This window comes from Clavelina lepadiformis, chromosome 3, assembly GCF_947623445.1.
Source record: "Clavelina lepadiformis chromosome 3, kaClaLepa1.1, whole genome shotgun sequence".
NCBI lineage: Eukaryota > Metazoa > Chordata > Ascidiacea > Aplousobranchia > Clavelinidae > Clavelina > Clavelina lepadiformis.
In genome coordinates, this window is record NC_135242.1 from 3,023,143 (window position 1) to 3,046,456 (window position 23,314).

The 23,314-nt window shown below is 35.8% G+C and overlaps 5 protein-coding genes across 6 annotated transcripts; 2 read left to right on the forward strand and 3 right to left on the reverse strand.

The window, feature by feature from the left end:
• The first annotated feature begins 850 nt into the window (after positions 1 to 850).
• On the forward strand, positions 851 to 1,429 carry LOC143449902 (C-type lectin galactose-binding isoform-like). Its single transcript, XM_076950238.1, has 2 exons — positions 851 to 997; positions 1,239 to 1,429. The coding sequence occupies exons 1-2, from the start codon at positions 907 to 909 to the stop codon at positions 1,400 to 1,402; spliced, it is 255 nt and encodes an 84-aa protein (XP_076806353.1). The 5' UTR covers positions 851 to 906; the 3' UTR covers positions 1,403 to 1,429.
• A 3,463-nt stretch (positions 1,430 to 4,892) lies between these two features.
• Positions 4,893 to 6,544, reverse strand: LOC143449947 (putative protein-lysine deacylase ABHD14B). The gene is made up of 2 exons (XM_076950298.1): positions 6,372 to 6,544; positions 4,893 to 6,194 (listed from the first exon to the last, which is right to left on the reverse strand). Exons 1-2 carry the CDS (start codon positions 6,469 to 6,471, stop codon positions 5,470 to 5,472), a joined length of 825 nt encoding a protein of 274 aa, XP_076806413.1. The 5' UTR covers positions 6,472 to 6,544; the 3' UTR covers positions 4,893 to 5,469.
• An 809-nt stretch (positions 6,545 to 7,353) lies between these two features.
• LOC143449946 (glucokinase regulatory protein-like) lies at positions 7,354 to 13,711 on the reverse strand. Of its 2 annotated transcripts, none has more exons than XM_076950296.1 (18): positions 13,602 to 13,709; positions 13,389 to 13,507; positions 12,928 to 13,108; positions 11,113 to 11,256; positions 10,929 to 10,996; positions 10,779 to 10,845; positions 10,523 to 10,671; positions 10,413 to 10,453; positions 10,270 to 10,334; positions 10,034 to 10,182; positions 9,765 to 9,922; positions 9,617 to 9,693; positions 9,404 to 9,542; positions 9,082 to 9,185; positions 8,828 to 9,010; positions 8,662 to 8,736; positions 8,443 to 8,580; positions 7,354 to 7,798 (listed from the first exon to the last, which is right to left on the reverse strand). In XM_076950296.1, exons 3-18 carry the CDS (start codon positions 13,057 to 13,059, stop codon positions 7,679 to 7,681), a joined length of 1,809 nt encoding a protein of 602 aa, XP_076806411.1. In that variant the 5' UTR covers positions 13,060 to 13,108; positions 13,389 to 13,507; positions 13,602 to 13,709; the 3' UTR covers positions 7,354 to 7,678. The 2 variants fall into 2 exon arrangements, with proteins under 2 accessions (XP_076806411.1, XP_076806412.1); XM_076950297.1 differs by lacking the exon at positions 7,354 to 7,798 and adding an exon at positions 7,845 to 8,340 and having other exon boundaries at positions 13,602 to 13,711.
• An 827-nt stretch (positions 13,712 to 14,538) lies between these two features.
• On the forward strand, positions 14,539 to 15,536 carry LOC143448709 (histone H1.0-like). The gene has a single exon (XM_076948556.1). The coding sequence runs from the start codon at positions 14,539 to 14,541 to the stop codon at positions 15,109 to 15,111; it is 573 nt and encodes a 190-aa protein (XP_076804671.1). The 3' UTR covers positions 15,112 to 15,536.
• A 600-nt stretch (positions 15,537 to 16,136) lies between these two features.
• On the reverse strand, positions 16,137 to 19,838 carry LOC143448756 (calcium and integrin-binding protein 1-like). The gene is made up of 7 exons (XM_076948612.1): positions 19,697 to 19,838; positions 19,477 to 19,511; positions 18,879 to 18,992; positions 18,528 to 18,667; positions 18,122 to 18,234; positions 17,175 to 17,263; positions 16,137 to 16,782 (listed from the first exon to the last, which is right to left on the reverse strand). Exons 1-7 carry the CDS (start codon positions 19,745 to 19,747, stop codon positions 16,761 to 16,763), a joined length of 564 nt encoding a protein of 187 aa, XP_076804727.1. The 5' UTR covers positions 19,748 to 19,838; the 3' UTR covers positions 16,137 to 16,760.
• Between the last annotated feature and the right edge of the window lie 3,476 nt (positions 19,839 to 23,314).

Sequence of the window (23,314 nt, forward strand, 5' to 3'; positions counted from 1 at the left end):
ATTTGCCTTTTGCCCATTTTTTCAAACAATATGTGATCGAATAAAGATCTATTACAGATGGACGATATAGAATATAAAATTAAACTAATAAAGGACTACATAAATCTTTTCAAGTTCTAGATCTTTAACTGTCGAAGATTTTCCAAAATTTAGAAGCCTGCTTTCTACGACGTCATTAATGGCGCTTTCAAAGCTTCCATTGCGTATGAGCACCTGGTTTACAATTTTATTCTAAACTATTATGGGCCATAAAATTTTTATCTTTTTTCATTAATTGTTTAGCGTTAGTAACAAACGGTCTTGCAATTTATTGCCTACTCTAGACTAGATGCCGATAACAAAGCCAAATTCCGTTTATATAGTTTGGTTATTTCCGGTCACAAAATTACAAACGAAATGGGCGGTTACTGCAAACAAGTTTTATTTAGGAAGGTAGTAAAACTAAATGTCTTCAGCATGATAACGAGCGTTTTTCGTCACAGCATCCATGGAAACTCCAGTAATTAACTTCTTTTATCTTTTCGGTGTTTATTGAAGAACACTCTCAAATTTCTGTCTTCAGTTAACGATCCTTTACACTAAAGCAGGCTATATATATTGTCCACTTCTCTTATGTTTGGGCAAAGTTAGACTACTCTAGCTGAGGTGGGTACGAAGTGGTTAGTGCAAAAATTGCAGTAATCCGTTTCAAATGTTAGTCTAAGTTTTCATGGGAACAATTGCAGAGAAACAGAGTTTGAGTTTAAACCAAAAATGACTTACTGCGAGCATGTAAAACCGATACTCAACATATATAGGGATATTAAACCAAACGAAAGAATGAATTTAACCCTATTATTTTAAGGTTTGACTCACAAGTTAATTAACTGATAGTTTACATTTACTTGAAAACGTAACCAGTAAAACATGATCTACACCTTGTTGTGTTTGGCTTTGTTTGCTACCAGCATTGACGGATCCTTCAACTGCTGCTCCGGATACGCCCAGTTGAGAAGAGGTGAGTTAAAATTAAATTTAATCTTATTGTATGGCTGCAATGTGCTCTCCATTTTGTTTCGAGGAATAGATCAATAAAGTCAGAGCATTTGCAATATCAAGTATTTTCAGTTCTTTGAAATAATAGATTTATGACAACTGCATTTACTGATTGTGGTTTAAAGCTGTATTCCAAAACGCTTTACACAAAATTCATGGCATGGCGAGGAAGGTCTTTTATTGAACCTACCTACCCTTTTTAGAACTAAAAGAATCGTTAACTTCGGACTGGTTTGTCCCCTTCAACGGCTACAAATACAAAGTGACCAGCGGTACACACAGCTGGACTGATGCAAGACATGAGTGTCGGAAAATGGGAGCTGATCTGGCAACAGCTGGGGCGAGAAGTCCGGAAACACTGAAGTAAATTTTTCGTCATTATTCCCATTTCATCCTTGTAGATATATACTCTAAGCTAAATCACCTAAATATGCCAAATCACCTGCAACTTGGACACACAGTGAACTAAAGCAACTGATGGAAAATAAACACTTGAAAACAATAATCACTTAAACAATTAAGTTAAAAGCGCCTTTTACGGCGATGTTTGCCGAAGGCACACGAAAAGTTTAAATCCATGACAATATTTAATTTATTTTTATCTAAATTTCCCCAACATGATGGTCAAACTAAACTTTTATAACATGTGTTGTTTTTTTCAGGGCTATCTGGAACAAGTACTCAATTGCTAGAGCATCTTGGGTGGGTTTAAATGACATCAACAAGGAACACAAATACGTTTGGGTTGATGGGCGGCAAGGAGTAAATATCCCTTGGGCACCCAATGAGCCAAACCAGGCTGGCGGAAACGAAGATTGCGTCAACTTGTGGGCTCATGCCCGTCTTAATGACGGCGAATGTTCCGATAAGTTTAGAGGGTTGTGCGAAAAGAAAGTTTGATTGTATCAGTAATTGTCGATTGATTTACATGATATGGTCTATGTACTAATAATTTCTACTTAATTAAGATAACACAATTTAAGTTCAGGTATACGTAACTATAGTGCTGTTCATTCATGCGGAACGAAAAACCTCAAATCATATCCATACTGCTGTTCAAGCAATTTATTTTATAGAATTAAAAAAAAAGAATAAACTGTTGTTTTATTGTATCGAGATTACGATAGTCTCAGAAGTAAAGTTACTGTAAATGTGCATCTTTTACGGGTAAATTTGTACAAAAAACATAAAAAATCTGCTTCCAATATACACGAAAGCAAACCTATGACCCAACAATTTCACATTTCAAGATTTTTTAAATGCTTCTATTTAATATCTTAGCAACACTTTATACCAATTCTAAAGCACTTTCTTTACAGCGTGCTCTAGTTGAAAGGATTTTTACGATTCTTTAAGAAATATTCGAGTGTAAGTGCCACGTGTAGATATACAACAAATAATCAGCGGGAAGCGCACAGCTGCAAGATTACTATACGCGACGCGAATCGCGCATACGAAAGTCATTGAAATGAGTCACATGAATCAAATGAGTCACACTTGTCATTGAAATGAGAGTTTAGACAGCATACAGGAACACATATACGCGGCTATAGCTCATTTCAAACATCGTAATATCAACATTGCCACTTCGCAGTATAAGCAAACCTAAGGCTCCGCTTTAAACTCAATTTATTAATTAAAATGTTTTTTTTTTCCTGTTTAAAGTATGATCGTGAAAACAGTATAAATGTGGTTTGTTTGAAGAAACAAATAGTTGACGTCACTGGCCCATCAATGATTAAACTGGAATTTTGCTCTGGCAATATTCCCACTATGCGTTCTATTAATAATTGTTGAAACAACAAACAAACATGTTGGAATTACATACCGTAACTGGAATTTGTTGTGAGTCCGAGAGGACTTAATTGTAATTTAAACAAAGTATCAAAAATAAAGCAAAATTAACTTTGACGTTTCTGGAATTTATCCACACGTGCTCCTGTTCTAAATGTGTTTTCTAATTCCATGCTCACAACCTGCAGGAGCTTGTAGATGTTTGCTGTAGCACAGTGGTTCCCAAAGTGTGGGTCGCGACTCGCGACCCAAACAAGGGTCGCAAAGGGTCAAACAATGGCGTTAAAAAAGCAGCTGCGTGGTGTAAGATAACGCGGTTTATAAGTTCACGAGTTAAGATTGGTTGATTACGGTACTATTTTGAAGTAAAGTTATTATTACTGTTTATACTGTGTTTTGTTAAGTATTAATTAGTTAACATTTTAAAAAGTAAATAATTATGTTCAATACGCTGATTGTGATAAGATTTGAGAATTGGGTCGGTTTTAACCAAAGTGGTAAAATAACGTTTTATATTCAGAAGTGCGTTTACAGTATGTCTGACTGCTTCGCTTTTTGAAACATGAGATTCAAATACAGTCAGATAATACAGACAGCAATCCAGCTATAATCTTACTTAATATTTTTGTTCTTTTCTTTCAAACGACTTTTCTTTCAATTTTACCATAACATCTGCAATTTTAAGTTGCAAATTTCGGTTGGTATTTGTGCTCTTTCACTTCTGCGTTGTCGTAAATCTTGGACGAAGAAAGGAGAATGGTTTTCCGACTTTTGCTGATGCTGTCGTTTCTCCTTATAGTGGGATTGGCTGTAACAAAAGGTAACCTAGAAACAAATGCTGTTTTCTTTCAGGTCGAAATTGTTTATAAAATAACATAACGCCCAAAGTAAATTTTTTTTAAGAAGTCTATAGTTCCTACACGTCCATAGTTGATTGCTTGCTGCAACGTATTATATCTCATTATTCATTGCTTCTGTATGTTGCAGGATGTTCATTTTATGAGTTTTACTTTCCTGATATCCACTTAATACTCGAGTTTTACTTTCCTGATATGAGTTTTACTTTCCTGATTCCTGCTTGTGGGTTTATCCGCACACCACATCTGGATTTAGGGCAGTTGCTAGTTATGCCATATCAAACGACGATCACCGTCATTATGAAGTAGCGATATATGATGGCAAATTGAAATTTACCATTGGCGGATCTTCAATCACATTTCCTGTTAGTGTTCCTGAAAATGTTTGGGTAAGACACTATAGTTAATCTATTTTTTTGTTGTTTCTGTAAATTTTAATTTGTTTTGTTATTTGAAATTATTTCAGATAAGCCTTTTAATTTTTTGGTAATTCTTGAATTATTTCCCTACCTGTCAAGACTCACTTCTGTGTATGGTTTGATACCTCAAGCCGCGAAATAGGAGTTTATAAGAATGACCTGGATGCTGACACAGCAGTGTACAATGGAGATCATGTCCCTGGTGGAGGAATCTTTATTATGGGTCAGGACCAAGATTCTTTTGGAGGAACTTTTCAGGGTTTTCAAGCATTTCGGTGAGTCCGCATGCTCAAAAATCAAAACATGAACAAAAACAAACCAATAAAATGGTAGTTAACAAATGCTATAATCTCACCCTCTATCGACTTATAACCAAACCATACACGAAAATAAATTGTGCAAATAAAAAAATTTATAATCCAAAAGTTTGCAAATATTACTATTGTAAAGACATTTTTACTTTCTATATTGAACTTTCTTTTTGCTTTTTTTTCAATAATTCTTCGCAGAGGATACATCAGCAACTTTATCATGTGGCCTCGCTTACTAACCAGATATGAGATAATAAATGTAGCGAAAAATTGTTCCTGCCCGATTGATACTTCGATTGAAATGAGCTTGGATCGGGCTGAAATCTATGGTGACGTGTCCTATGCTGTCTCAAATTGTCGGAACAAATATTAAAATAAATAGAAATTAATCTATGTGTTACGTAAAGCATAAATGTGCCAGGTCTGTAGCTCCTTTCACGGCGAACTGCCACACCGAAGTCACACTTGAGTGTTGGTGAGAACTTTTACTTAAAACCTACACACAAAATAGACGTCGACTTAATGTAAAACTTAGGGAACAAACATTTGTATGATATTGTTACACCAGTTAAAGAAATATTCCAGTTTAAATGCCACGTCTAGATAGACAACAAATAATCAGCGAGATCGCACCGCTGCCAGATTACACCACGCAAATAGTGCACGAAAGGTTACTCTATAGGACTCAAATAAACTTACTGGGACAATGACTGAACAAGCATATGCTACTGTAAGTAATAGGGTCAGCACTTGTAAGTGAGCTGAAAGTTTAAACTTACACAAACATACGCAGCTATAGCTCATTGTAAACATCGTCATATCAACATTGCGAAATCGCAGTATATAAGAAAACCTAAAGCCCCCCTCCCATGTTTGTCATGGATTAAAAATAAACATATTCTGTTCTCAAAATACTATATACAATAACATCTGCTCTCTCATGGCGCAAAAGCATGATAAAGGAAACCCGTTTATTTTTTAACGCTACGCGCTATTGTCCAAATACTGTGTTATTTCCAGCATAGCAAAACGACCTTGTTCGGTAAATATTGTTTACACCGGCCAGTCAAGACTTTCTAAGAAGTCCAGCAAGTGCTTGTGAAAAATCTCAGGATTATCCAGGTAGCATTCATATTTGGCGTTTTTGATCACTTTAGTTTGGGAGTTGGGCATTAACTTATACAGCTCATCTTTGTAAACACCGCCAGTGTCCATATCTCCATAGATGCTCAACGTTGGCACTGAACAAGTTGTGAAGTCTTCTTCTTTTGCAAAATAAGTTTCACCAATTGAGGCGGATACTGTCACAAAACCGGTCACCTTTTCAGGGTAAAGTTGAGCATAGCGTACTGAATACATTCCGCTTCTTCCGGCGCTCACGATAACTGGTAGGCTTAGGTTTAATGCTGGGATTAATTGGTTAGTAAAATCCGTTTGAGGTTTCTTATGGGCATCAAATGCCTTTATCACCCCCTTCTTAGTTCTTCCGGAACCAGGCAAATCAACGGCTACGGCATGATAACCGGCTTTGCTAAGGATTTGAAGAGTCTTTATTTCTTGCCAAATCGTAGAAGATCTCCAGGCACCGTGGAGAAGCAGAACATGCCGCTTAGATTGCTGATCAGTTGATATGCAGAAGATCTTTCCACAGCCCGGGATGTTCACAAACGTGTTGACTAATTTTACGTCCGCATAGAGATCTAAACTTTCAAGGATTGGATCTGCCTTCACGTTGGACGTCTTGTACTGATTGTTATTCACGTTCGATATGCCTCTACCTAAACACAAATCTTCGAACATTTTAAACAAGCTACAGTAGTTAGTAGGCTATAACACGTTCCATCTCTTCTTTAATTGACTGTCGCAGCATTAAAACATATTCTCTTCTGATGTAATTTTTTGCCCCAGTGAGGTAAAAAAGGTGGAAAGAAACAGAAATGTAATGGTACTCTCACCTTTAGCACTCTTATGCGTCATTGCAATAAAGCAAAGGATTGCAAAGAGACCGACCAAGGAAAAAATTCCAGCTATTTTAATCACCCAAAGTGCTTTCATTTTAAGCCATTGGTTTTATAGTCTCAATAAGCACACAAACTTAATTACCTGCAACTGACAAGAAGCAAAATAGGATGACAGTTTAATAGACCAAGACTTTAAACAACCTTAAACGTATTGAAACTCTAGCAACGCTGAATCAATCTATACAGAAATAACAATTTAGTTTAAATTTCCGTAACAGTGACAAATGGACTAGCCTACACGTAGAAAATTGAGATACAACAGTTGACTTTGAAGCTGCGAGAGCATCCTTAAGTTGATTGATAGTGAATTAAAAGACATTTTCTGGTTCACTATTTTCACATTTTTTATTTTAAACTTTAACAGAATTCAATGATAAAACAATTTTGCTTCTGTTACGACCTATAACATCCGCTCCAAATAATATACACCCAAGTAATAGACTGATACCATGGAATCTCCCACAGCAGTCTCGTAAGCTGGTCCCAACCTGTAAGAGCAGATCAATGACGGGTCAGGAAACGTTGCTTGCCTTAACAATAGAAGGGATGTCGCCCATTAACAGAATGATGCCGATCAATGCATTAGGATTGAATTGTATTGTAATGCATTATACTGCTTGTCCTATTCCTAACACACAGTTGTGGATGTATTTAATCAAACACAAATCCTAACATTACGTATTGATATAGAAAATTTTTGTTATTCTCACGAATCCAAATCCAGCAAGCAGGTTTGGGACAAATCTTTTATCATGTACAAAGTGAGAAATTGATAACGACAAAGCGTTCAGGTTTTCGAAGGTGTGACTGACCGTAAAAGACAGTATACAGCGAAAGAGTTGCCAGAAATTTTAGTTAAATCTTATAAACGAAAAACAGCTCAATTTTTTATAGTCACATTTCTTTATTCATCAAACAAGATCATAAGTTCCTTTATTCGTCAGACAATTTGATTAAACAAGTGAGCAAAGTAATTTTGAATCAAATTGATGTGAAGTACAAATAAAATTGATGTCAAACAAATGTGGCGACATATAATTAATGTCCATGTTTATATTGTAATTAAAATGAACGGTTAAAATCAAAGTAACTTATTTTCAAATTTCAAACTAAGATTTATCTACTAAGCTGTTCACTATTCAGGAAACTCAAATTTATTCACAACAATCGACCGCAGCTACAATTAGTTACCGATATAACAAGATTATTAATTCGCGAAGGCTGTGATAAGATCAAAGCACTTATTTAATTTGTGTTAATTTCTGCAAAGCATCCCGTATGATACGAAATTGACTCAACGCTCTTTGAGATTCTTCAAATGAACACTTTCTGTTTGCCATCACAATTGCTGTTGGAACCACCTTTGCGAGAAAATGAGAAGGATTTTAACAGTTCCAGTGATTACTGTTATCTCATAAACGGTTTATAACTTGATAAGTAGATTGGTTTATCCATGAGAATGGGATTTCTATGAGATGAAATGAGACAGTGGACATGAAATATGCAATGTGTTACTTGTACTGAAATATACTGAAACATTTAAAGCTGAAACAATTGTTAGTCATTTATTAGTTTAATTTCATGTCTTTATACATTTTTTTATTTTGCTTGTTCTGCTTTTCTAACATTCTCCATTTCTACTTAAACTATTTAATATTATTTCATATAGTTGTAGGTAATGCTAACATCACTTAGTATAAAAGATATCCCTAAATTAGATAACATCATAACAGTAATGAGCATATACTCTCCACTAGACCCAGAGGCTCGAAATCAGCTATGATATACGACTTTGTAATTTGAATCATTACTATAATAGTATTGTGAGGACCACATGAAATGGTCACAAGCTGCCGAGGGATGTGATGGAAAAAGGGACAGAAAACGTTTCCCATGGACAAACCTGTAAATAGGCATAAATAAAACGGAACAAAAGAGAACCGCTCTTAACCATTGTAGAAGCTAAATGTTTAACGAAGCAGAAGTTCTTTTCAGTACAACTAACTTTATCTTTTGGAGTCGCAGCCATGATATGAGTTAAAATTGATGACGACGATAACGTCATATCTACGTCATCAACTTCGTAAATTGAACGAAGCAAAAAATTTCGAGCTTCATCTTCGGATATTCCCGGAGAAAATGTCTGTATTTGAAATAAAACATTTTGTAGGTTGGATGTTAGTGATAGCGTCATAAAAAGGCTAAAATATTTAAGTCAGTTTACCTTAATGATGCCAATAGATCTGTGAAAAAGCTTCTGGTTACTCACTTTCAAATCAACCATGAAGTTTTTGTAAACCTGTACACAACATGTATTCCAAGGAAAGCCAACATGTTTTGTTGTTAAAAGAACTAAAGAAACTTGCTGCTGAAAAACGGTTATCTCAAACCTTTCCCTTCCGAACATGAGCTCCGGTTGAAGTTCCATTATAAAACCACTTTGCGCAACATTCGAACAAACTTTTCTTTAATCGTTCTGCGCCAGTAGATGTTAAAAAAGAGCAAGCAGTGTTCGGTGTTACTTCATCACTTATGGGCAGCCGAATTACGAAAATCTCCGAAAGGAAGCTGGGCTGTGAAGAAAATGCGGCATCACCGTTACTACGAAGTTGCTAAGTTATTCAAGAATCGGATCAGAGCCTACCAGTTCAGGAAGTTGAGCATCTTTTTCCAAAAGGAGGACAACACCAACCTTCATTTTTTCCGCAACATCTTTTCCAGCAACATTCTTTATGGAGGAACCCAACTCTAAATGAGATAAAGCAACCGCTGAAAGATTTGTTTTGCCTTCAGTAGCACACACCTTTTTTGTACTTTTAAGCAATATGGCTTAGTTATAGATTTAATGTATAATAATTTAATGTAAATGCATACCCGGGTGTTTTAAGTAATAATATAGTGAATCAAAACTAGGTTTACCATGCATTTTCGTTTCCATTAGCTTCATACGGTTTAATATTACAAACTTTTATTTTCCTGCAGCTCTTTCAGAACGGGATCAGTTAAGCCAACAGCGACAATTATGAGCGTGTCGTGCTTCACTGCATCCGGTCCACGTCCCAGAAGTTCGGCCAAATCGTCGGAATTAATTCGATAATTCTCCCCCTACATTAGAAAAACAAAACCTATCATTTGGTTCAAAAGGACAAAAAGTAAATGGCATTCAGAAATAAACTCACGAGTTGTCCAAGGTCGCCTTCGTTATTCTCATATTCGGGATATCCCCCGCAGATGAAACCACGAACATCATCCAAAGCTAAATCAATTACACAGAAAAGTATAAGCTTAGTATAAGTATAAGTATAACGCCAAAATCGTCTTACTCACTCGCGCCATATGTTGGTGGGCATTCGGTGGCGTCTATAATACCAAGAACTCCAGCGCCATTGGAGCCAACGTAATAAAGGTGGCCGTCAGCGTTAAAGGAATGAGCGGTCCAACTCATCCACGAACTAACAGCGTTGGAAGCTGATTCGTAGAAAAGCCTAAAAACATTTATCGAGCAAACCCTCAGCAAAAGAAATAATTTCTACTTTTTACAGCATGATAAGATAATTCATAATTTACAGCCTAATAATTTAAAGTGGGGAACTTACTTGCATGTCTCTTCGTAAAGTTTAAGAATTTTCTTGCACTCTGATATGCTGAAGTCGGATGCTGCAGTAGAAAGAAGGAAGATTGTTTCAAGAATGATCTTAGTCATGGAGCCTCCCTTCATACGAGACGAACCGGTGACCGCTTCACCCTATCAGTTAAAAGCAACTATCATATTTCCTCAACAGATTGTTGCAATTTATTTTGAATCATGTTACTGCTTTATCACGTAAATCACCATGACAACTGGGTTGATCAGAAAGGCTTTGTCATCTTCAGACAACAATTCTAGTTCCTGCGCAACTATTAAAAAACTTCTTTCATGTTAGAGTTCTTGTGCATTTATGATTCTAATAGACAACGCATTTTCTAAAACTCTACCTTTTAGGAACGTTTTTTGCCATCCATATATGGGCAAGTCTCTGTGAAAAGCAGTCGTTAGACTCAAAATGAAACAACAGACAAAAAAACCTTTGTTTACTGTAGCGTACCTTGCCAATCTAACTGGATTAAAACCTAGCAGTACAGGGGTAAATTTTTCGGGATTTTCCATGCAGTGGTTAAGTTGTCCAGCCACGTAAGGCGCTGAAAGACCACACGTAATGCCGATATATAGGATTTGGCTTCTACCTTCGCAAGCCTAACAACACAAAACGTAGAGAACTATACTGTATTGTATATTAACTATTGTACGTATGGCGTAGTACGTAAAGGGCTTTTTCTTTCATAAACTCCAAAACATGTTACCTTTATGAGGTCATTTTTGCCAGTTTCTCTATCATCTTCAGGTGCTTCTTGAGAGGTGAATAAAGCCCTGTGAAAACTAGATGGTAGACTATCCATCTTACGAAGATTAGGCTATATGCCTACAAGCCTTAATAAATAAGTTACACTTACTGATCACCACCAGCAATTGTATAAGCAAACTTTTTTTCAGTTAATTTCAAAAATCGGTTGAACGTTCTCTGCAAAAAACACTGCTTAAAACCAGATTATCATGTTGTGTTGCCGTAAGTTCATTATAATTAGCTTGAAATAATATTTTGCTGACACCAATAAGCTGAACAATAAAGTTAATTACAGCCATCATGAAAGCAATTCTGCCAGAAGTCCCGCATCCAGACATAATAATCAAGCTTTTTCCGGAATCACTTTGAAAAATTAATTTTTTCGCTACTTCCGCAACTTTTACCATTGCACGAAGAATATCTTCGCTAAACAGCGTCTAAGAAAGAAAATTGGGTTAAAGGACATGGAAATAAATCAATTCAAACCTTGTCGAAACAAAGTAAAAACTAAAGCAATGAAAAATTAGGGAATTTTTGGATCGAATGTGCAAAGTCGGATTAAGCTGATCTGAGTAACCTCTAATTAAATTTGCTGTTAAGTTGGACTAATGATAATCTTAGGCAAAATCGCAATATTGCCATCATAAACACAATTAGAAACACGTTTGGTTCTTCAAACTGGCTGTAGCTTTGGTAATCTTATTGCCGTAACAAAATGTGCTTTGTTCGATGACCGATTGTTCACTGTTGGACAGTTGAAAATCGTATTCTCTGCTTTGAAAACAGCTAGCAGGTGAGCCTTTATCATATTTACCTTCGATTTTAAATGCACATCGATTGAAGCTTCCTGTATCGACTTATGACAAAAATACCCAACAAAGGTGCTATATACGAGGCTCGTATGTACCATATCTATATACAAGGGCCTTTTTACCCGTGTGTTTTATATAACGGGGTCTGTGTTTGCCTTTAAAAATTGTACGTGAAACTTACAACAACCTAACAGTAAAACTACGAGCTGCTTTGTTTAAAGGCCTATTGCTTGTATAACTGAAAAAAAATTTAACATACTAAATAATATAAATCCGCTTTAAGCACCCGGCAAGCAAATAAGATCACATCAAAGGTGTGATGCCGAAGCTGAGTCTATTAACGAATGAAACTATTCAACATATGGGTAATCGACAAAGAAAAAAGTGCAGGCATACTGCCCCGTGCAGTGCCGAGATATGGATGTGTATGAAGGTATCTCGAACACGATGCTTTGAGACCAGATCCCTCCCAGTGAACCGCCGGGTGCCCTCCCAGGTGAGACGACGCTAAGAGGAGACTTAATTCCTACTCGCGCTCTATCCCTTTTGCATCAAGAACGAGATTAAGTGGAGATTTCGGCCCTCGACCGAGCGCGAGGCATCGGGAGAGCGGGACGAATTCTACCGAAGCTATTCACCTATCGAAGCAGATCCGCCTACTGCGTAACAGCGATCAAACACCCCAACAGATGAACCAACGCACACATCCATACAATAGTACTCAACAGAATGAATATAAACGACAAATCGCTTATGATCTCGCGTTTGTGGTGCCTACCAAATGTTATTCAAACAAAACAATAAATCATAGTTTTTATAAGTACGTATTACGAAAGTTTGCTAAAGCAACAATAAACGTGTTTTTAATAAGATTTTATTTTAATACTAAAGTTGCAATATATATTACCTTGACAAACATATACCACTTAAATTGACGTACGAAATATATTTCGAAAAGCATATTACTGGATATAGTACCTATATATGATATGAATTTATTGTCAACGTTAAGCAGTAATTTCAGTTGTAAAATGCAGGTCACACAACAGCTAACAAAATGAACAACATAATGTGGTATAAGGCAAGCATTGTTCAAGTAATGCTTTTTGATGCTTAATAAAATTATTAGGTTAATTTGTAAATTGTTTTATTGCATCTTTGGATAGAAAAAAAGAAAAGTAATATTTTGTCTTTTAATATTGGAAACTCTGTTACAAATTTCCTGTATCAACTGGATACGGTCTAAAATGCTGTAAAACTACAGTAGTTGACAGATATTTGGAAACCTTTTCTTACCTTTTCTTTATCGAGTCCCTTTGGTGAAAACATTTCCTTGTCACATTCTTCAAGTTTTTTTACTATCTCTTTCGGATTACTTATGTCAATATCAGCCGTTATCGGGTTTGCGGCTTCAGTATAAGGCAACATTTTAGGCTACCTATATGTTGACTGGAATGAGTTTTTTAAAGCTGCAGTGCTGTAAAATAACAAAATATCATATATATTTCTTGTGAACTCATGCATTTTGCCATTTCTATTGTTGGGTTTATACGCAGAAACATTAACTGTATTTGCCTTGCTCTTTGTATCGACTAGCACATCTTTCGGTACATCTTCACAATGCACTTGCTACTTGCTTATAGGCCTACTGTGCTTTAGGCTGGGTTTGCGTATTTTTAGACGCGAGAAAAGAGAATATATATTCAACTTTAATATACTGATAAATCATACTCCCGCGCTTACGGATAAAATAATACCCAGTTTGATGCCAGCTAGCAACCAATCTCAAAATCCCTTGTAGAATTGCTTTGGTTGAATGATCGTGTGATCGTGTCGTCACTCGTCAGTCGTCACCATCTCAACGGTAAAGGCAAATCTAACCGATTACGATAACAGGATATAATGGGATAAATTTTTCGTAAAAGCACAAAATAAACAATACACTAACTCAGTACCAACGCCGAGCTTACTTTGCCTTCCAGTGGGTACAATTTTTTGAATGCTTGTGTGTCCACAAACTGGCTTCAAATGTCAATATTTATATACCCGGTGGCCGGTACTACCATAAGCACTTGATCTACTAGCTTGCTACACAAGTTAAAAGTTACTTCAAGCTTACTTCTTTTAAGGCTACTTTTAAAAACTTAAAGAACACAGGATGCAAAATAAAATATTTGCAGTAGCAATTCTGTTTTTATTCCTATAGCCAATGTAGACTGCCTAAATACACTAGGGTACTAGGCAAATAAAGGCATACATTGAGGCAAATAAAGGCACTTGACTATGTATATTTTCTGAAATTTCGTCAGAAAACATTTTAGGGCTAAACTAAATTTTTTAAGAGCTTACTTCGCGGGGGACATAGTTGACATATTTGCCTCTTTAAAAACTGTACCCTGGCTACGGCATTGAATATACACATGAAAATTACAGCATAGCCTACTTTTTCTAGGGCAACTGCATGTGGTTTTACTAAGAATATTTTATGAAAGAAATAGTTTTTGAATATTTTTCTGATACCATATGATACTTCGATGCATCAGCTTTCGAGTGACAAAATATTTTTACAACAGCAACATTTTTGCTTGAGATTATTCAATTTTGAATTATGCATCTTCAAAACAAGTCAAAAGTTTTTCTCATCTGCAGTGCGTGGTCAACGCTCATACAGCAAACATTTTCCCAAATGTTGATTGATTTTCGCTAAATTAAATGTAATATTTAAATTTTGCTTGATTTTTTCTTCACATATATTGAAAAATTTAAAAGTATAATGCTGTTCTTCTCTGTAAAATAAGTAACAAAATATAGTGTAAAAGTACACAAAAGCTTCATTTTTTGCATCTTTAAAAAATACGATTTCGAAATCGACTGTCGTTTCGCGAGCGTCAGAAACTGCAGTAGATAATGCATAAGATCTATCTTGCAAACCATCTCAAAATCAAAATGATGAAAACACCGCTAGAAGCAAGCGCTCCAACTCCTTCGTCGGCTCCCGTCCTGAAGCCTCGGCTGAAGAAGGCCACTTCCTCAACTCACCCAAAGTACACACAGATGATCACATCTGCTGTGAAAGCTCTGAGGAAACCGAATGGCTCCACTCGTCAGGCAATTGCCAAATATGTTCAAGCGAATTATGATGTTGGTTCGACATCTAGTCGCCATGTTACGCGTGCGATCAAATCTATGGTTGACAAAAAAGATCTTGTCCTGGCCAGTGGTGTGGGCGCAGCCGGGCGATTTCGTATCAAAAAGACAGTGGCACCTCGTGTCTCCGCTGCTGCTAGAAAAAGGAGATCACCGAAGAAAAAGCGAGCATCCCCGAAGAAGAAGAAGCGTCCAGCAAAGAGGAAGACGACCAAGAAGCGCAAGAGCCCCGTAAAGAAGAGGACAGCTAGAAAGTCCCCAAAAAAGAAGACGGTTAAACGCAAGGTAAAGAAATCTGTCAAGAAACAGACGAAACGAAAGGCAAAGAAGTAAAGCTTTGTTCGCAAAGTATCAAACGGCTCTTCTCAGAGCCACCCTTCCCTGGTAAAAGAGTCGCTAAAAAAGGTTGGACTACGCCGATGCCGCGGTGTTGGTGAATTGACACGTAGGCAATTTCTTGCATGCGAAGTGTGATTAGCGTTAGAGCAATGTCGTTAAGCAGCAGTCTACAGCAAAAAATGACTTTTGCTATAAACCAGGGGTGTCAAACTCAATCGCACCAGGGGCCAAGACTTATTTCACGCCGCGGGCCGTAAGGATAAAAGTTGATCGAATGTTTCGTGACACGAAACATGAATTGAAACAACACCAAATTCTTGATTTTTTTGTCTGGGCTATTTTTGATTATTTTTCTCTTACGTCATTATGTTTCATTCATCTCCTTGCGAAAACATTAAAGAATTAAGAAACAATAAAGAAAAAAGAAGCCCAGATTACAAGCGTTAAGAATAAATCTATTTATTCTGTCGTATGGTGGGCCAACTGTTGTGCTGCTGTATTGTGCGATTTGTAATAATCTTGTTTCTTGCTTGAAAAAGTAAGTTATACTGTACAATGATCTCGCGGGCCGGAGATAGTTCAATATATAAAATAACATTGCGGGCCAAGTTTTGTTGTAAAGCGGGCCGGGAATTTGACACGTATGCTATAAACTATAAAGGATTACATTCTGTTTGGGTAAACTAAATTATAACGTTTGTCCAGAGCGAAAGACCGGTAACTCATTTGCACAACAAATTTTGAACTAACTATACCAATTATTACGTATTAATATGCTAATCAACAACGCTCATTCAATTGGACAAAAAAGTACCCTTTCGTTTACGTCTGAAACTCAATACAAGCTTTTTTCCCGCCCTTCATGTGTAATTATGACGTAAAAATATTTGAACAAGGCCATTATGAGCTAAATAGTGACTCGGAAAACGTCAATTTTGTTCATGAAAACAACTTTACTGGTAAATTTCTTCAGCTTACGTTCTAAAATCTAAAATTTTGATAAATAAACAAGCAACAAGTGCGCAATACAAAAGTTATGTGTAATATGCATAAAACGATTCTCTACATTCAAAACCACAAACAAACTAATTCCTGAATGACAGCTAAAGGTAAAGAGCATCGTGTTTCACAGAATACTGCATTGTTAAACGTATCATCTATGGACCTCAATTAAATCACTGCAGATTTTCTGTGCACATTACGTTAATACGTGAAAAATTGTTAAAGTATGCAATTTAAACAGGTAGGGTAATAAACAATTTAACGCAGTATGTTACAGATACAGCGTTTTGGTGAAGACGTCTAACGTACCTTACGTATGTAGCGTAGCTTCCTTCAATGCTTCTAAATACATATATGGAAGTAAATACGTATGTAAAAGCATCGACACCACTTACTGTACATCAAACATGTGTGGGATTATGGCGACTGAATCCGTGTATACTAAGAGAAACACTGATCTGAAGGCATAAAATGCATCAATTAAAGCACTAAAGCAATAAAAAACAAAGCAATACTACAACAAAGAATCGAACTGGAATGCTGTAAATACTAAAAAGAAATCAGTGCATAATGGCAGATGATCCTGAAGAAATTTCATGAAAAGACTATTCCAAAACTAAGGCACTTTGCATTTCCAGCACTCAGATACGAATCCGAAATGAACTGCAAATATAACACAATTCATTTCAGTGGAAACAGATGAACAAAGTATAGTGTCAAGGCCAAAAAGCGGAACAAAACACTGCCCAGAAGGCATGCACAATATTTAACTATTCTGGGAGAGTTTATATTGAATCCAGAATATTGAACCCTATTCTAGAATAACTTGACAGTTTGAAAGTTGAAGCTTCAGCTGAGTTTTCTTCAGCTTTATAAAGTTATTTATAGTTTAAGTAAAATGTCACTTAAGAAAATTTCATGCTGTTTAATTTATGACAACTAATGCAGCTCTTGCCGCTTGAATATACATCTGTTGAGATTTTGTTTTAAATGATTAGTTATTCTATAATATGCATCCCTACTAATCAGTTTAGTTAAAACAAATTTCACATTACTTGAGAAAGTCAGGAGATTTTGAAATAATGTGTTCAAACTCGGCATATGAAAGCTGCTTGTCATCGTCTAAATCTGCTTCATTCATTATCTGTCGAAATAAATTTTAAAGTTTCGTTTATAGTAGTGACTAGACAGCAATTTCAACTCTGTCACTCCAAGCCAACCTAACTTTCCATCTAATGGAAAATGAGTAAAACTATTAGCTTCGTGTATCAGCTGAAACAATTAAAGCTATTGGCTAAAAAGTGTCAGCAAAGCAACGGTTCTGTTTAGTTTTCATGATAAAACATGTACAATGTGATCTAATGTACTTTCCATGACGGCAAGACTGTACACACTATTTACATCACATCATATTCACTGTGTGATTAGATTAAAGTTTTATGTCATGGTAAGTGTTTAAAAACAAGCAGACCACTTGACCAGAACACATAAAACATATCATATTAACAAAAACCAAGCGTTTTTTTAAAAAGTTTTGTTACCATGTAAAGGAAGCCAATCGCTACTCAGCATTATCTACAGTCTACACCAGTGATTCCCAAACTATGTGCCGCCACAGATTCTCAGGTGTGCCGCGAATCTTTTTGGAATTTTGGAAAAGAACTGTATAAATATTTAAAATAAGGCATGCAGACAAGCATATGCGACTTAAAAGCTTTCTAGCTGCTTCAATAGCTGAGAAATAAGCACATGTGACGATGAAACCAATTATGGCATTGTCGATAGAGTAGGGTAATTTTTTAAAGCAACATTTCTTCTCTTGTAAGTGTGTCGCGAGCGATTTCTAATTTTTCTAGTGTGCCACAAGCTGAAAAAGTTTGGGAACCACTGGTCTACACTCTACATCATAAATGAAAAATTTGTGAAAAATATTTATTTGTTTGTGTAAAGATAGACAGCCGTTCAATGGTTTAAAACATCAGATAAAAAATTGTGTGCTTACATTCTTCAGGAGTTGGTCCATCTCTTTCTCACTGAGTGGCTCAGCTGAACCAGTCAGACGATTTATTACCATCTCAATGTCCTCTGCATCAAGAAGGTCATCCTCATTAAAATCTGCATGACCAACAAATCAAATATAAATTGAATTTTTAATTCAGGTGTGTGCACAGTGAATTAAACACACGCAGACTATATTTTGGAGGTTTTGAGATGAAACACAGCATTCTGACACGTGCTTATCGACATCAACTGCAGCAAACATCAATACAAGCACATGAATTAGTGATGCTTTTATAGTTTAAACTTCGAACAAAGTAGTTGTGATAATAACAGGTCAAACAAATAATTACTGTAACTTAAATCGCAACAAATAGCTAAAATGTCAGAGGGAAATGTAAGTGTCATACCATATATCTTGAAAGCATATTCAACTTTCAGACTCTTTGGCGCTTGATCACTAAAAGCACTCATCATGTCAAGAAAATCCTCAAAGGACAGACTGCCATCAAAATTTCGGGAGGTTGAAAAAACTCGACAAATCCGGTCACTATTGTAAAATGTCTTTAAATAAGTTATTTCTCATTTTGAATTTTTGATGCTGACATTGGTATTATGTGGTATATTGTTGTTTAAAAGTATACAAGTAGTCGAGTACTGCATTAATACACCATAAAAGCCGTATTTGCTCATTCACGCTATACCATTACAACACAGAAAAATATATAATTAGTGTAATCAAATTGCTTATTTGTACATACTTAAACGGATTGACTTTCATTTCAGGCATTTGACAAATTTTCTCTTTTGGAATTCTGCAGTACTTGTCGCTGCTCACTAAGTCTGGATCCAGCTCACTAAACTTTTTGAAGACGCTTAACGAAAAAAATATTCGACTGTAAAATGACAATGTGCAGTCTTGAAGATTAAGATAGCCTTTCTACAAATTCAAAGAGCCATATGCAAAGCCCCAAAGGGTCACATGCAGCTCGCAATTTGGCCACCCCTGGTATATACTAAGGGAGTTATGAGCCACTAACTCGCAATGATGCAAACCAGGCTGAATACTCACCGTATTAAACTGATCGTTTTAATGCCCAAGGCAAGGCAATGAAGATGCTTCTTGTTCAGTACCAAAGTACTGAGCCAAACTCAAGTAAAAATATAAAACCACAACAAAAACGAATCTATTAAAAAATTCACATAAGCAAGCTTGTTAACCGCCTCTAGTACTGAGAAGTCATCGTCGAGTTTAAAGGCTTCCCCACTCCGAGGATAAATATTTGAATATCTGATACCATATCACCATTATAAAATTAGTGCATCAGGAAAAATAATATCTCACTCAGTTTTGCTTACTAAACGATTTCTTTCTTGGTGAAGTAGGTGAGATCCTACAAAAATAACATAACAGTAAAATGCATTAAAATTTTTGTTGTGGTGGCTATGGACCCAGCACTGTATAAATACGTTAGTCAGCTAGCAACAAACTTAAAAATCTGGCAATACAATAATATTTATAAGTATTTATATATTTCATATAAAAACTGTCTATAAACTATTGCACTACATACAATACCGAATATTCTTGCAGTTCATCTTGAGTAAAATGACTGGTCGTAGTTCCCATAACTAGATATTTGTAAGGGGCGACCTGTCCCAGTTATACAGGCCTACTCTTAACGTCAAAAAGTCAATCTAAAGATTACATAGAGACGAATAAGTAAAAACACATTCCGTTCATTGTTAGACAAAACGACTATAGGCTATATTAGGTTTATGGCATCCCTTCAATGCTTTCACTTTCCTTTCCAACACTTTTATAGTGCACAAACTACATATGTAACATGATTGGTTGAGTTGATTACAAACACAAAGGTTTATATGAAAACCTATCAGAGCTACACTTGTTACGACATGAGTTCCATTGCTTCAGTCACGCTTTGAAATACCAATGAGACCTTTTCTAAAAACACACTGAAAACTCACAGTCTGTGATGTCACTTCCTAAGACGCTAAGTGCTAGGCTTAGTAGGCTACAACCTAGTGAACCTACGCTACATAGCCCTGTGAGATTTAGTGAAAAAAAAGTGTAATGGGTATTGGGTAACAAGTTTTTGAAGGTGAATTAGATATAACGTGAAATTCTTAATTACACTGGTCCGTTGATCCAAACACCTTCGTCCGGTGCATGCGTACATTTATTCTTAATCAACGTATAGACCTGCCTTCTACAAAATAAACTTGCCTTTACTACACAAACTAGACCAGTTTAACTCTAAATTTAAATTTTACGTCTAACCTTACGTTCGTCTTTTTCCCATTCCACTCATCCACTGTAGTTTCGACGCTGAAAGCAGAAATCCGATCAATGACCCGTGGGAATAGTTTACTACGTCATAAATGAAATAGCACGTGAAAACACCAGTGGACCGTATCTTGAAAACAAAGAAAAGCATGTGGCCATGTGAACTAAATGTGGCGTTGAACTGTTTTGTTGGTTATTATTTATTTTTGGCTATTGCCTACTACTGAGCGAAAAAGATAGTGTGAACTTTTAAAATACTTTAAAATAGAACGAATATATGCCCACACACAATCAACGAACGGGAAAAAAGCGGCAAAGCCTCGAGGGCGTAAAATGTGTAGACAAAGTGACAAATATATATCAATGACGAAAAATAAACGGGTCGAGCATACAAGTGCACAACCAGATGAAATCACAATTTGAGTAGCTAGGGTCTAGTATACAAAGGCATCCTGTAGTTGTACACTTGTGTAATAGACCCAAATAAACAATGCAATACATTGAAGACGAAAAATATAATGAATACAATGTTAGCAATGCTATGGCGCTGTACTGCTGCAACGATACATTGATAAAAGGTTAGGCCACTAAATCCAAACAAGCTTTGGAAAAAGTTTGCTGGATTCTGGATGCAAAGCAAATTGCTACTGCTAACTTGTTCCCATTCATTCACTTGATCCATACAGATTAGCCTAAATTCTTTAGCTTGTAAAGTTTCATCATTTCTACCTAATATTCTAATTTTGATATATTTATTGATGGTTAGGGTATCCTTCACTGTTGCACTCCTACAATTCTATATGAAGTATTTGAATGAAAAGAAATTATAACATACTTAACACAAAAGAAACTATGACATAATAATATTTTTTGTATATATTATTTGTATCTCGTAATAATTTAACATTTGTTATAATAAAATTTTTGCTCCGCACAGTTAATGGCGAGTAATAAACGAAACAATACGAATACCCACATCAGTATATGATCCAGATATAGGAGTCCAAAAGGAAAAGAGATTCAGCACATGTACGACTGAGATATATTGAATTCTTGCTTACTGAACCAAAATAATGCTGTTGTGTACCTTTAAGAACTTCTTAGAAAGTGCCACATTCTCCAGCCTGGACCATTGTTTGATTGTGTTATATGAAAATATATCATATTAAATAACAGCACAATTGCACAAACTATTGTTGTGGTCATATAAAGTATGATTTCTGTTGTTTTGTGGGGTCATAGTATACCCACAGTACATCTACTACTGTATTGTCATCTTATATATTAAGGACCTTCAGCAAAGCATCTGTTTTTGCATAACCATGGTTACTAGATAACAATTGAGTTTTACATAAATATAATTTACAGCATTAATTACCTTGCCATAGGATTTTCACTGCTTGCATTATTATCTGCTTGTTAAATTACAGTTTTGTTAATAACAATCAATGCTACACTGTGTGTTTACTGGTTTAAGAATGCTTTTCGGATTTTTTGAAATGTTACCAGGAATTTTAGCAAAAGCAGCATTTCAGCATTGGTTTGCACTGTCACAACAGACAGACAAAGCTGCTTCTGGCCTCTTAATTTCTTAAATTTATTATTGTTATTGCTATGGTTTGTATTTTTTACAAGTTATGTGCCAATCATGCAACGTAAGAAGAAAAATGTATTCCTTTGTGGTTCAGAAAATTATGTGAAAACCAAAATTCGATATAAATTCATTAGTGAAATGTCGTGAAGAAGTATTCTACATTGGAATGCTCAAAACATTAAATAGGGTTAAATGAAAAAGAGTTCCTTATTGCTGAGAGGGAGAGCATTTATGAAGTATCGAGATACGACAAATTGCAAATTGACAGTGAAACAAACATTAAGTAAAATTATGTGGCTGCAGTAACTATCAAGATATAAGCTTCCCAGAACATGTTGTAATACCCTGTGATGATCGGATCGAAGACAGGAAATTCTATACTGAATTCATTCTGTACATTATAATATCTCTTTTATCATCACAACCCATTTCCCAAAGCAGCCTGCAAACTTATGAAATATTTGTAGTTTCGTGCCGTTCTTGTGTTTATTACTTTATGATGCGTTTTCCTGTGCTAACTAGAGCAGCTGCATATTGCAATTGGTTACGTTCAATATAATTCATCATTCTACTAAAACCCAGTCAAGAAGACGTTGTTATTTTGCTGTCTTAACTCAATGTTATATTTCATCACGTATAACCAATGAAGAATTAATATAATCAAGTTAAATCAATGTCAATACTTGTGCTTATTGATGTCGAGCCAATTAGACAGTAATCGGCGACAGTTGGAGAAGATTCAACATCAATCTAATCATGTAAGCGGTTGAGCTTACAAAGGCATTCAAACTACAATCAATTTAAACTGAAGATACTGCTAAGAATTGTCTGCAATCAGACGATAATAAATGAGCACAGACAATTAGACTTTCGGGTTGTGAAAAGTTTACATGGTTTTGGAGAGTCATAATCAATGAATACCATCACCATCAACACTTGATGGTGTGATCACCTTGTTCAACTAAAAGTTCTAGCACAAAATCACCATTTTGTTACACAATCACTGTATTTGCCCGCAATGCCAGTTATCATACGTATATCTAGCATATAATTAAGTTTTACTTTCATAAATATACACTCTATCCATGTGTATTTCTTGATTGGTTGGAAATGGATATTATGAATAGCTGTGAGCCTTCTAATACCCAGCTTTCTGATAATGGTACTTCCATCTCTAGTAACTCGTCATGTTGTTTTACATTTAGCCATTGACAGTGGTGAGCGAAAAGGTGCTAACCTTGTTATAGCAAAACATATTAAGAAATATGCTCACAAACATTCAATGAACTGGAAAA